General features: G+C 34.1%; 1 protein-coding gene across 2 annotated transcripts in view; it reads left to right on the top strand.

The window, feature by feature from the left end:
• The first annotated feature begins 1,627 nt into the window (after positions 1-1,627).
• LOC133203813 (muscle M-line assembly protein unc-89-like) overlaps positions 1,628-14,602 on the top strand; it is a 31,992-nt gene continuing 19,017 nt past the window's right edge. The window contains exons 1-6 of one of the 2 annotated variants that reach the window (XM_061339599.1): positions 1,628-1,852; positions 4,212-4,389; positions 4,676-4,864; positions 11,859-11,982; positions 12,160-12,338; positions 12,491-14,496. In XM_061339599.1, coding sequence (XP_061195583.1) covers positions 4,218-4,389; positions 4,676-4,864; positions 11,859-11,982; positions 12,160-12,338; positions 12,491-14,496 — 2,670 coding nt within the window. In that variant the 5' untranslated portion in view covers positions 1,628-1,852; positions 4,212-4,217. The remainder of the gene's footprint in view (positions 1,853-4,211; positions 4,390-4,675; positions 4,865-11,858; positions 11,983-12,159; positions 12,339-12,490; positions 14,497-14,602) is intronic. The other variant, XM_061339600.1, reaches the window with a different exon arrangement.

Genomic DNA, 14,602 nt, shown 5'->3' with positions numbered 1-14,602 from the left:
AAAAATATTAAATCTCAATTATATTTTAAGGAAATGCCAATCAAAGTACCCGCTATGCATGTTTTGATTGAAAAATTGATCAATAAATATATTTTATGATAAAAAATTATAGGTATCCAGGCATTTGGAGAAAATTGTGCTTTCATACTAATTCGTTACTTTAGTTCTTCTATATAGTTCAATTGTTACAAAATAAATAGTGTAAAATGATTGTACTATCATTGTAAGACACCATAGATCACTTCCAATTTCATATCATGCTAATAAACCTTGGTATCTAAGGCTTGTTTAAAGGAAATTCGGTTTCTATGAAAATGCATTTATTTTTCTACTTCATGGAGTATAAATGTCAAATTTTTACATTACCGTTTCTTAGTCTTAAAAAAATCATACTGAGATGCATAAAATAAAAACTGTTGCACGAAAAGGTTTCAATTTCAAACTTAATTTTGAGACTTTTTAAATTAAATAATTTTAAGAGTTATCCTTCCTAGCTGAGGATCGGATATCCTTAAAAGAGAAAGTTATTTTTATAATGTATTATCAAGATAATAATTATACCTAATCCTATAATAAACCTGTGATTTCTTTTTTCTTTTAAAAATATCAGGGCGACCTCCTCAGAGAGTGTTTCTAAGAGGTTTCTTCAAACATATGTTGTTCATCATAAGCGAATACGAGAGTGAATGTGCATTATTCTTTCGCAAGAATGTATATATATGTAAATACTTTTGTTTTAATTATTAGTGGAATATTCTTTTTTTATTATTATTATTTTGGATGAGTTGGTTTTTGGTGCAAAATTCATAGGAGGGACAATGCAATAGTTGGGTTAAGATATTCGTTTTAAAAAATCATTTGTGTAAAAAAAAAAATTCAATTTTCTACTTTGTGCGATATAAGTTTTTTGCTAAAATACGTTTTCAGTAGCCTATTGTTTACATTTTCTATATCAAAAATGATTCTTCGTCTAACAATCATCGATGGCCTTTAGTATAATTTTCACAGTGACTATGAATTGAGTACCCCAAAGAGGATCTCTTTCCAGTCCACATTTTATATGACGCCATTGTAATATTTTGATCACCTTGCAATTGTCGATGAGTCTACTCTGAGCACTCGTTAATTAGAAACAACTGATAACAGAAGGGGGATGCCGATCGTGTGGGTATTACGTTAATACATCTGTAAATCAGAGCCAAGAACTGCAGGACCCCTGCTGGAAGAGCATGCACGTGTATAGTTCTGAAATGTTACTTGTTAAAAAGTGATTGATGACCACCTGTTGGTAAAAGGGGGATGGGGAAAATCGCTTCTAAGCAAAGGACACAATGTTCCTTCAGAAAATTAAAAAATAAATATATGTGTGTCCAAAAAAAAAAACCTTACATGCATGTATATAAATTTCTTTTCACAAATATTTTGAAAAGTTGATTTGCAAGTGTTGCAATTTCCCTTGAATACAATTATAATGACCCCCCCCCCCCCCCCCCCCCCCAGTGGAAACGTCAGTTGTCGGCCGTTCATCAGAACGCGATTTATCATTTTTGATGCACGTAACAGTTTTTTTCAGACATGGCGCATGGAGCCGACTTTTTCACCTTGACCATTGTTACGGTTGGAAACGATAGAAGCATATATCGGAATCCCTCTCCAATCCGCCATATGTTTATAATTAAACACCACACTCTGCCAATTAACATCTCTGTTTTACCCTCTTCCATAAGCCACAGATTTCGGGGGGTGTGAATCTTTTCTATTCAGGATTCTAGGATTTCTCTCTCTCCTTTGGATTTCTTTCACTTCTATTAAGACAGAAATATGAACTAATTTCTCTTCACATAGGAATTAGGTAAGTTGCACGATGATTAAGTTTTTGTGTTTTCAAAGTTACAATTTTTCTTTTTTAGTACAATTTTTTGTTTTGTTGCAGAAGAATGTTGATACTGCATCCTTAAATTGGTTACCCAGATAACATTTTATTTATTTATTGTTTTGTTTTTTAATGTGTAATATGAATGTAAATTGAAGGTTGCTATAGCAACATTTAATATACTTATAGAAACTTCAAAAATAAACATTTAATATGTTCAGAAATTTCTGTTCTGTCACATGATTTTAAAGTAATAATTTCCGTTTTAATGCATGCAATTGTTTTCACTTTGTGGAATGAGCTAGTACTCGTTTTCAATATTTTCTCCATTCAGCTACAGCTTGTAGCTTATATTATGTGGAACATATTTCATTTTCCATATTTATTTCCTTAAAGTCTTAGGTAAATCTTTCCATATAGTTTTTTATTTTTTTTTTTTCTAAAGGATAAAATTTCTTATAATAATTCCGAACAATCTGACTACATGTATATTGTTTTGTTTTGTATGTAATGTTAAATTTGTTTCTTTTGTTTAAAAGTTTTTAGACTTTGTCAAAATTTAGATTAGTAGTGAGTTCCTCTTCTGATGTGCATTGATCATTCAGCCATTCATAAATATCAACTAACTTTTATGAATGTTACGACCTGCCAAACTATCCTCCTAGCATACTTATAACACGATATTTTTATCACTAATGCAAGAAAACTATGCGAACAACTGCGTAATAGCAGATGGCGTAATCTGGAAATGGTATTAATCCACCTACAAGCAGAGATGTGTTTTCATTATCTTACTCAAAAATAGAATTTCAATGCATAGTTTGTCGCTAAGATTATGTTTCCATTAATTAAGCAAATAAGAATACAGAAAAATAATACCTGGAAACAAATAATAGATTTTCAAGTTTCGAGTTTTTTTCTTCTTTCAAATTTCAAGATATCTTAAGAGGCTTCAGTTAAGTATGTATAAAAGACAGAATAATTTGAACCACGAATGTATTATCATGTTTTAAATTTTGAATTTTCCAGGTGGAGGTAAATGCAAACTTTACAACATGATAACTTGTTACAAATTTTGCATTCATCTCCGCCTAGTAAATTCAAAATTTAAAACATGATAGTAAGCCATGTCGTTGAAATTAAGCTCATTTGGAATAATAAGTATACGTGTTTAATAGCAAGAGCTATACATATTTTATGCTGACATTGGCAAGATATTCTGTTACTAGAAGAGCAGTTCGTGATCGCTACCGAACTGTACCATTAACAGTTGTCTTGCTTGTTCCTCTTGATGGTGGATTAGATTGAGCTGACCTGTCGTCAAAGAACTAGCTGGACGGTATATTCATATTGCTTTGTTTAGTACATTGGCATGTATAGATCTAATGTTGGATCGATTTAGGACATGCATGTGTTATTATATAAATAGTGCACGTTTTTGAGGGTAACAGTTGAAATTGACACCCCAAGGAAAACCATTGTCAACCGACGCGTCAGCGGAGGTTGACAATGGTTTTCCGAGGGGTGTCAATTTCAACTGTTGCCCTCAAAAACGTGCACTATTTATTTTATTATACTGAATGTCTTATTGATTTCGGGTGTCATAAAAAAATTCGGAGATCGTCGTTAAGTTCACGTTTAGAAAGCTTTCAAACTCCCCGCTTCTATTTTTCTCAATAAGAAAGCTTCGGAAAAGATTTACCAACCTCTTTATTGTTTGTTTGCTACTCAAAAAGTCCTTTATCATCTAAAGTGTGCACTCGCAAGGATGTTTCGTCTGTCGTTTGTTGTTTTCAGGTAAGCTACATCGGACGGAAGCTTTTAATGACGTAGTTTATTCGGCTTCTTTCAAACGCACAACCGACGTTTTGAGAATTCTACGGTGAACCGTACGCGCATGATTTGAACGCATGTGATATTTTCGTAATGTTACCCGTTGTCAAGTGTGTTGCTAACTCTGAGGGTAACATTACGGATTGTTAAGTGCGTCTAAACCAATCAGATTTTAGTATTTAACATGAAAGTATAATAAAAATGAATGTATGAATAGCTCCCTGAAACATTCATCATTTGCGTAACTAAGAGAAATTCCCAGCTCCCATCCCATGACAAAATAGCTATGTTGTACACGCACAGAAGCAATCTCCAAGCTTAGTTAAAACAAACTAACAATCTGTATTTATTTTGAGAACAATATCTTTTTTGCCCATAAACATTTTGTGTCAATGAGCTAGTACCAGGCTAACGCGTAATATGCTGACAAGACTTGCATATTAATAAAACAGGTCAAAACAAGCAATGAAAGTGTTTGACACCGAATACTACATATATGTTGTAGATCATAATGTCCGTGGTGAAGGCTGGCGTACTTGAGGGATCGTCTGACTCTGAGGAGGAGGTCCACGTTTATAAACTTAAAATTCATGACACAGATGTCAAGGACGCCGGGGAGTGGAGAGTCGAGGTCGCAGACAAATACGGCTCTACCTCCACGTCATGTAACCTTGCTATTCTCGGTAAATATTCTCTAATTGAAAAATTACATTTTTTGCTATTTTTAATTATTTTCTAAAATTATATACGTAAAAAAAATTATTTATTTATTTTAGTTTTATTTACTTATTTATTTATTATTTTTTGCAAAAATTAATAATTTTGGGGGTTTTGAATGCATTCTAAAGGGGACTACTAAAATTGATTTTAGTCATGTTCTCCATTTATTTATATTTAAATATATTTTTTTTTGGGGGGGGGGAGGGGGGATACATATTACATTGATTTATGACCGCATTTTAATATTAGATGATCCAAAACCAAAACCATCAGTGACGTATGCGGGTAAAGTCAGCAAGGGGAATAACTTTGACGATGAGGAAGTTCATCTGTACAAACTAAGGATTCATGACGCTCAGGCGACGGATGCCGGAAGATGGCGCTGTGAAGTCGAGGACAAGTATGGTTCCACGTCATCTTCCTGCAATCTTCTTCTTGGTGAGTTTTTTTTCCCGATTTTTTATTTCTTCAGAATTCTAAAAACAAATTCTACGCAGTATCACTGTGAATGCTATAAGGTCTACTGCATGGTTATTACAAAATTATTCCGACGTGCTTTATATACTTGTTCTTGTCAAACATCTCTGAAAGAAGAGATTGAGAATATTAAAGCTATTTATGGAGTATCTGAGCTAAAAATTAAAAATACGAAATTGAGTGTAGATGAACATGGTATCATTTGTTATTTACGTTCAGATTAAAATTTTCACCGATTTTGAACTTGAATAACCCCACGTTTCTATAGTTAAATTGACTTTAAACTGTGTTTGATATTTAAATGCGGAGTCGGTAAATAAATCGGTTATTGTTTTAAATTTCTAATATCTTTGAAACGTGATTGATTTAAATATTGTGTAAAAAGTACTTTCTTTATATAAAGTAATAAAACAAATAGAAAGATCTTTTTGATTTTAGTTAATCTGAACTTATCAAAATACTCCATATATGACTTTTAATGAATTAATAACTATAATTTTTTTTTATATTTCACAAAGTTATGTGATTAAGGACCCTCTATACACTAAAGGAAAAGATTTTTTGGACACTGAGAAAATTATAGTGTATAAAGGTGTAAATATTGAGCTTATCTATCACATTTTCAACATAGGATACTTTGCATTTACCCCCAGGAAAAATGTTCAAAGACAATGAAGTACTATGAACAGAAATAACTGTTGCTTACTTTAATTGGGCAAAATACCTGCAAATGAAGTGTTCAGTCTATTCATCTTGGCCTATTTTAAAAAATGTCATGAATGCTTGATTTGATTACAGATTAAGTAATAAACTGTACATTTCAATTTATTTTATTCTTGAACAAAGTGCAGATTACTCTATCTGCATAAAAATACCACAAAATCAGAACTCTTTAGTGTGCAGTGTATAGAGGTCTCTTAAGGATTCACGATAAATCTATCAATGGCAAAAAAGCATGATACGGTTCCGCAATGGATACACTGTGGACAGAGCCAAGTTTTCTACAATGCCAATAACGATTCTTTTATCATGCTCCTGAAGATCATATTAGAATGACATTCGGTCAAGTTATGGGCATCAGAAGTTATTAATTATGTCGTTATTGAGTGTGTGTTTATACAACACAAATCAGTAAGGATTGACAATTAAATACGGAAATATTCTTAGTGTCCGTGATCAGTTGACGTTTAGCTTGCAGAATAAATTTCCAGTCAAAATTTTTAAAAAATATTGTCGTGTTGGAAATACACAGAGATTAAAACTAACCCTTTTCTGTCGGTAAAATGCTTCGACGAAATCCAACACGGATTGAACTAAAACTTCAGGACATGCAGGAATACCACGACATGAAAAAGGAGAAGGAAAACGAGCAGACGAAACAGCGATTATTGTCGGAACAGTGCCAAACTCCGACCACATCTGGCATTCATCCGATGTCTCACTTAGATAATCGAACGGTTCATGAACGTATTGGTTACGATCCCAAACCACTGCCACAACCCGAAAGAGCACCTCTTCACTGAGTCACCAAGGGGAATTTATTCCAGTTCTACAGAGTTGACATAATGACCTAGACAGAAGTGGCAGTGTTTTTGTGCTCGATTTAGAAGACTGCTGTTAAATCGTGTTAATAGGATATGAGAGAAGTGTTGTCGGCAATTTTATTGTTGTTAGACCTAATGGCTGTGTTTATGGCATTTGGAGATAAACAAATATACAGAAAAACGTGTATTGAACTGCAGTTACTTTAATGCCAGGCATTGATCTGGTTCATATGAGACCTTGTTTAATCTTCAGTCATATAAAAGCAGTTTTTTTGCTGTTCTTTTTTTATCTTCTAAATCTTCTAAAATATTCATTTCTTTATTGTAAAAATTGTGAATATATGTGCATGTGTAAACAAACTCATTAAATTTATAAGGAAAACAAAACTTAAAATGTTAGTTATTTTTAATTGGCTTATATTTATTTTTTTGTGTATATATGGCAATAATGTATTATTTTCCTGATTAGTATTTATTTACAGTGCGTATTACATATTCAATGGAAATGTGTGATTAGCTCTTTCATTTTCCAGAATTTTGATTTTTTTTTTTTTTTTTTGGGGGGGGGGGGGGGGGTCTGGGTGTTTATTTTGATGACAAGTCTACCATCTCCCATCCCCATCCAATTAAAGAGAGAAATTTTTTTGCCTCTGATCATCATGTCGGATGTTTTAAATGTTTAATATGTGCATTTCACATCTAGCTTGGAGAAATATTTTATTTGTGTGTTCAAATGACCATGCATGTACCATATTTAATAAATCATCCTCAGAATGCCCTGTGTCACAAATGAGATGCCACTAGATCATTGAAGGATTCAGTTCTTATGGAAGGGGGGGGGGGGCTGAGCTTTTGTTTTAAACTTGTAATTATATATATTTGCATTTTATGTTTATTATTGAAAGTTCATAAATCCATACAATTGGAATGTTTATTTTTAATCTGTAATTAAATACTATTGTCTGTTTAGTTCATTATTGAAATTTTTTTGTTTGTTTGTATGTTTATTGTTTAAAATCCCTCTCGAGAATTTTTCACTCATATGGAGATGCCACCACTTGCCGGTGGAGAGCTACAAATTTTGACCTATACTCAGCACTCAGGGCCATTGAGCAGTGAGGGATCTTTTTCGTGCCAGCACCTACTGCGACATGGGACCTCAGTTTATACGGTCTCATCTGTAGGGCCAGTCTCCACGTCCCACAGTGGGATTCAAACCCGCGATGTAAGGATCAACTCCTTACTTAGCCACTCTAGAGCGAATGCTCTAACCACTGCGCCACGCGGAGGACAATTATTGAAATTAAACTGTCCATAAATTCAATTAAACTTTGAATAGGTAGAACATACTAATGGGGTCAGGGCCAGGAGTAAATCCCTTTTCAAATATCAAAAGAAAAAATGTGTGCTGAATTTGATTTTTTTTTTTATCTTTCCAAGTTCTCAAATGTATGATTTGTCTGAACTTTTGAATTCAATTATAAAAATGAAGTAATTTTAGTTTAAAATTTTGTTCATGGGAAATACTTTTGTAAGATCTAAAGAATATGTCGGATATATTTAAGTCAATAGTATCTGCTTTGGCTTCAGGTTTTTACAAATATATAAGAGATGCTAAATTATAATAAAGTATTACTAAAATTGGGTCTAGGTGTTTTATATAAATTATTAATGTTTCAACAAGAACATTTTTTTTTAAATAAATACATAAATGGGTCTTTTTTTCATGCATAATTATTGAATACTAGTAGCTTCTTATTTCAACATATGAATTGATAGTAAGCATGGTAAGTAAGTAAGTAAATTATTTATTAAAGTGACATGCATATTGGTAGTTATATACAGTATATTTAACAACATAAACTTAGTTTCTCACACCAAGCCCAGAGGACCTATATGTCACTGTATTTTAACAATATATATATATATATATATATATATATATATATATATATATATATATATATATATATATATATATATATAATATATATATATATATATATATATATATTTAAAGGCGCATAAATGAAGATAAATGATATTTGAAAGTTCTTTTTGTGAAGTTCTGATGGGTTTTAAAAGCATCAAATATAAAGTTTGCAGAATGTTGGGGAAATTTACATAAAATATTGATATAAGTCTACTTTTTATGGGTTTTTCCCCTGGCCAAGTGTGCCCAACTGAGGTAGGTGACTTCAAAGGTGGGAGGGGGTGGGGTTTGAACTTATAAGTTTGACATGTGTAATGACAGCTTGATATATAGCATTCCATTTGCCTTTGTGTCAAAAATTGTGAAAATTATGGATACTTTATAATATGAAAACATTTAACTTGTCTATATTTTTTGGGGGGTGGGGGGTGGGGGGTATTGGCATCAGGAGATATGTGGTTAATAACCTCCCAGTGATAAATGACAGTGTAGACCTCTGATCTCTGTCAGTATTATGACTGTTTACCTCAGTGAGACTGTATCAAACCGTTGTCATAACCTGAAGCTTAATATGTCTATAAGTTCCTCATCCCTCTGATCATTCACATAAAATTTTGCTAAAGATCTTTTTGAAAGAATTATTTAAATTTAAATTACACTCTTTTTTACAGAAATGGCATTTCGACAATATAATCTTTATCCCGTTATCATCATATTATCCGAGGATTAATGAACCTTATTATGTCTATGTTGTCCTTTAATTTACTGCTAGTATAATTATTATGGTGAACATTTTTCATTTGCAAAAATGAAAAAAGAACACATCAGGCCCGTAGGAAGCAATTTCAGTTTGGGGGGGCACAGCCATACATTTTTCAGTTGACGTTGAGGGGGCACTACCAAAAATTTCCTGACAAGCAAAAAGAAAAAAAAAACATCAACTACCAAAATTCCTTAACAAGCAAAAAAAAAAAAAAAAAAAAAAAAAAAAAAAAAAAAAAAAAAAAGGTCATCAGACTTTTTTATTGAGGGGGCACAAGCACACATTATCTATGTTTAATATAGTAATCTATATATCGGCAAAATTATTGGGGGGGGGGCACCCCCCCCCCCGTGCCCCCCTGTTCCTACGGCCATGCACATTTTCAGCCGGCTAATGAAGGTAATGTACTTTCACTCACAGCTCTTGTTAACTGCATTTTTCTGAAAATCAAAGCAATCATCCTTTCAGAATTTTATTCTAAAAATCCACCTATTTAGCATATTTCTGTTTCAACACACACACACACTGAATCAACGTAAACGTTTTTGTTTACCAAGTCAATTAGCATGTATATGATAGGAGGGACTTAAAATACTCGTACGTGCATGTGTGTCACAAAATCACGGCGCAGTTAATGGATAGATAGAACAAAATATTTTTTCCTCCGTATTCCGACGAAATAGGAATTATTTTGAAAGAAATGTTTATTTAATACGAAAAGTTAATTATCAAAATTTGTTTGGACGAATAACTTTCTTTTTGTTCTTCGATCAGGCTATTTTGATATTTGTTTTAGCGATTTATAGTTCTTTGTTCTGGTTGAATTATCATTTTACACGCGAATATAACTTAGTTCATGCAATATTAGTTCAGATAAATTCATATTTTTGGCGGGGGGGGGGGGGGGGGATTAGAATCAATGTTTTAACCCCAGCAAACAATATGACCTATACATCTTGCTTTCGAAATATCACAAGACCAAACAAGCTATCGTCAATAGTTCAAAGAGCGATATCTATTCGTAAAGAAACATATTTGATTTACTAGTATTTAAACGAATGAGTAGTTTGTCAGAGCGATCGTATATGTATTCGAATTTTTTTTTTATTTTCCCGAACATACCTCTACATGTAATTTGTTCTAACAAGAACAAAACTAACAAGATTGAAAAGCATCCCCCCTTTTCAGGTTTTTTTTCTTGAATTGATTTTTAAAACTATGCATATTTTTCCCTATGTTTCGGATTGAGTAAAATTCGTAAAAAACGGAGAGCTCCTTATTTAAAAGCTTACCATTTCACTTGTAAGCATTATCCATGCGAACGCAGTTTTGAAATTTATCCAGATATTTGACTATATAAGACACAATCCAAAGCCAAGTAAATTCTTCTTAACCGTAACAAGATTGAAAAGCACCCCCCCCCTCCCCCCGCCGCTTTCATTTTTTTTTTTTCTTGAATTGATTTTTAAAACTATATGCATATTTTTCCCTATGTTTCGGATTGAGTGAAATTCGTAAAAAATGGAGAGCTCCTTATTTAAAAGCTTGCCATTTCACCTGTAAGCATTATCCAGGCGAACGCAGTTTTGAAATCCAGATATTTGACTATATAAGACACAATCCAAAGCCAAGTAAATTCTTCTTAACCGTAACAAGATTGAAAAGCACCCCCCCCCCCGCCGCTTTCAGTTTTTTTTTTTCTTGAATTGATTTTTAAAACTATGCACATTTTTTCCTATGTTTCGGATTGAGCGAAATTCGTGAAAAACGGAGAGCTCCTTATTTAAAAGCTTGCCATTTCACCTGTAAGCATTATCCAGGCGAACGCAGTTTTGAAATCCAGATATTTGACTATATAAGACACAATCCAAAGCCAAGTAAATTCTTCTTAACCGTAACAAGATTGAAAAGCATCCCCCCTTTCAGGTTTTTTTCTTGAATTGATTTATAAAAATATGCATATTTTTTCCTATGTTTCGGATTGAGTGTAATTCGTGAAAACGGAGAGCTCCTTATTTAAAAGCTTGCCATTTCACTTGTAAGCATTATCCAGGCGAATGCAGTTTTGAAATCCAGATATATGACACAATCCAGATATAAGACACAATCCAAAGCCAAGTAAATTCTTCTTAACCGTAACAAGATTGAAAAGCATTCCCCCTTTCAGGTTTTTTTCTTGAATTGATTTATAAAAATATGCATATTTTTTCCTATGTTTCGGATTGAGTGGAATTCGTGAAAACGGAGAGCTCCTTATTTAAAAGCTTGCCATTTCACTTGTAAGCATTATCCAGGCGAACGCAGTTTTGAAATCCAGATATTTGACTATATAAGACACAATCCAAAGCCAAGTAAATTCTTCTTAACCAAATGAAATTCTATCCGAACGAAGTCTAAGCAGTTCGCCCGATCGAAGAAATAATGAACTTGTCCCAACAAGTATTGAAATAATCCACCGGATATTTTATTCTGAACTTGCCCATTTATGTTGCCTTTAAAAAAAAGGAATGAGGGGAAAATATATCATAAATGACCAAATGTAAGAAACCACCTATCCGTTAATCATTTCGTTTATGCGAATTATTTTGCCAGGAAATGTATTTTGACATAAAGTAACATTTCTACTTTTAATGAGAAATGTTAACAACATTTCTGTAATATCCCAGCGGTGTAGGGTTTTCCTCATAGATCCTTATCAATCGTTATATTTTGTAGACCCCTACAGTCTGCCCTCCAGACCTAAGTTTGTGACCTTCCTGAGGGACCAGCAGGTAGAGGAAGGATTCTGTGTCAAGTTCCAATGTGTCGTCACCGGAAACCCAATCCCGAGGATCGAATGGTAACAGGCTTTAGTGTTAAATGATAAAACAAATGGCAACATGATATTTAACATATAAAACACGATTTCAATGTAAGTCACATTTTAAATTAACTATGTTTTCGGATCCTTGGGGCTCCCGAATAGACAACTTTAAAATTATAAAAATATACGGTCTTTAATCCATTGATATTACAGGTACAGAGACCTCGAACCCATTGGAAAAACCAGCTTTGTGCACACGGCCTATCGAGGAGATGGCACGGCATACCTTCAGCTGTTTTCTCCCGTAGCGGATCGAGACAGTGGAACATACCGTTGTGTGGCAAGGAATTCCGAAGGTTCCAGTTTTACCGAGGCGCATCTCACCATTAGAAGTATGAATTACTTAGCAATAATTGTAGTAGTATAAAAGACATCGATATATTTCCCTATATTTCCCAAAGTCATAATAAAAGAAATTTTGCAAACTTTTCCCTGTAAAGAATCTAAACTTGGATAAATCATATTTATCAATTTTTCTTTACAGAACAGATAACGAATGCAGACCTGAGGGACCAATTTTCAATCAGTAGAGCCAGGACAAGAAACGAGGAGCTTGCAAGCTTTACCGGACACCACCTCTCTAAGTTCGAGGCAGCTGAGCGGATGATGTTGAAGTCTGATCAGTATACTTTTGAGACGTCCCCTCACTTAAAGAAGTCCGAACTGTACCATTTAGATCCGCAGTTCAAAGGTCATAGAAAATCTCATCTTTACAATGCATTGGACATAAGAAGACAAAAGAAGTATGAATCACCAGGATATGATGAAAATAAAACGGACAGGATGAACATATATAATGTTGAAAACGACTACAAACCTAGAAAACGTTATGATGATGAAGAGCTGAAGGGAAAATCCAGCATATATGATATTGAAAATGAACACAAGAGCAAAACGACTGATCTTTTCACTACTGATAACAAATACGGGGCAAAAACCGATATCCTAGAAGAAATGGAGCTTCAAAGGAAGCTTGAGTCAAAGAAAATCTTTGACAGTCTGACAAAAAGAACACCCCATGACAAAGGGATTGAAAAATCCAGTGGTTTTGAAGCTTTTAGCTATAAACCGAAATCTACACGCAGCAGAACGAAACTGAGTGATGAGATTAACCCAGGCCTAAGTAAAAAGGCAATAGAGCTAACAAGGGGTCGGAATGTCGGTACTAGTGCAGATCTGAGAAGATCGAAATCGGTCTCTTTAAGTCGAGATGTGACCTCCCGACTCGTCCTTGACGACAAGAAGGGATATTACACACTGCGACCAAGACCAAAGTCGGTTGCTATGCTGCATGAATTTTCCGAATTCGAAAGTAGGCCTAAGTCAGCTAGTGTAACACGTGATTTTGTTTCAAAATCTGGTTACGAGTCTGACAGGGAGGAGAGTTTCCGGTCATCACGAACACGACCAAAGTCATTATCTTTCTCACGTGATCTTGATACATCAAGACGGACTAGGTCAGCTTCTCTAGCTCGGGATATAGGCGTCACATCAGATAAGAAATTGGACGAAGACAAGGTTTTAGGAAAAAGGGAAGCTCGAGCTAGGTCTTTATCCGTGTCGCGTGAAACTGAGGAGCTCATCCGTTCTGTACGAGAAAGTAGTGTTGGAAAATCAGAGTTTGCAGATATTGAGGCATATAGAGCAGAACTCCACAACAAACAAAGAACAGACAAAACTTCCAATCCAACATGCAAAAGAAAACAACACCGAAAAGATCTCAAGTACCATACACTTACGAGACATTTTGCAGACGAGAATAAGCCAATCAAAGAAATCAATCCTGGATTAAGTTTGAAAGCTAGAGAGATTGTTAATAAACAGGGATATCGATATAAAGTTGACAGGGATCTACTAAACGTTTCAATGTCCAGGAATAAACAATCGTCACGTTCAACTGAAGACACTGAGAATGAGGAGCCAGTTACCTACATTAAGCCTGTAAAAAATGAACCAAATACAGATGAGGAAGAGATGTTGTCAGACGAAGCATTCAAAAGAAAGATGTACCTTAAAAACCTGGATCAATTCATTAACAGGGCAAACAATTCATTCTATGATATTGAAGACAGCGAAGTACCCTCGTGGAGAAAAGAAAGATTACAAGACACTGGATTTGATTACACCAAACACAGGGCAAGGAAGAACAAAATCGAGCTTTTCGACTTCGACGATATCCGAACTTCCAAACTCCCGGCCCGGCGCCAACAACCCAAAAGAGCACAGTCTGTAGGTCCGGAGTTAGAGACTAAGAATAAGGTGCTTAACGCTATGTATGACAAAGAGAGACAAGCGCTACTGAAGTTGGGGACCAACTGGGTAAAGGATAAGCCGCTTTCATTCATAGAGAGACTTAAAAGCAAGTCTTCCTTGGAGGGTAATAGTGTCCTCTTATCGTGTTTCGTCACTGGTAAAGAACCTTTTATTGTGTTATGGTACCGGCGAGGGATTGCATTGTCAAGGGACGAAGAGGAAAATTTCCACATCAGGGTAAGAATAATAATAATATCTATAAAACATAATCATCGAAAACGTGTTAATACTTACAAAATAAACTATAAGTTAAATTTATGTTTAATTATCGGACAATTTACTT

Source organism: Saccostrea echinata, unplaced genomic scaffold (genome assembly GCF_033153115.1).
Source record: "Saccostrea echinata isolate AGI-Se365-2 ecotype Australia unplaced genomic scaffold, CSIRO_AGI_Sech_v1 ptg000051l, whole genome shotgun sequence".
In the NCBI taxonomy this organism is placed as follows: Eukaryota; Metazoa; Mollusca; class Bivalvia; order Ostreida; family Ostreidae; genus Saccostrea; species Saccostrea echinata.
The sequence above is the reverse complement of the archived record's forward strand: the minus strand, read 5'-3'. Positions and strand labels throughout refer to the sequence as shown.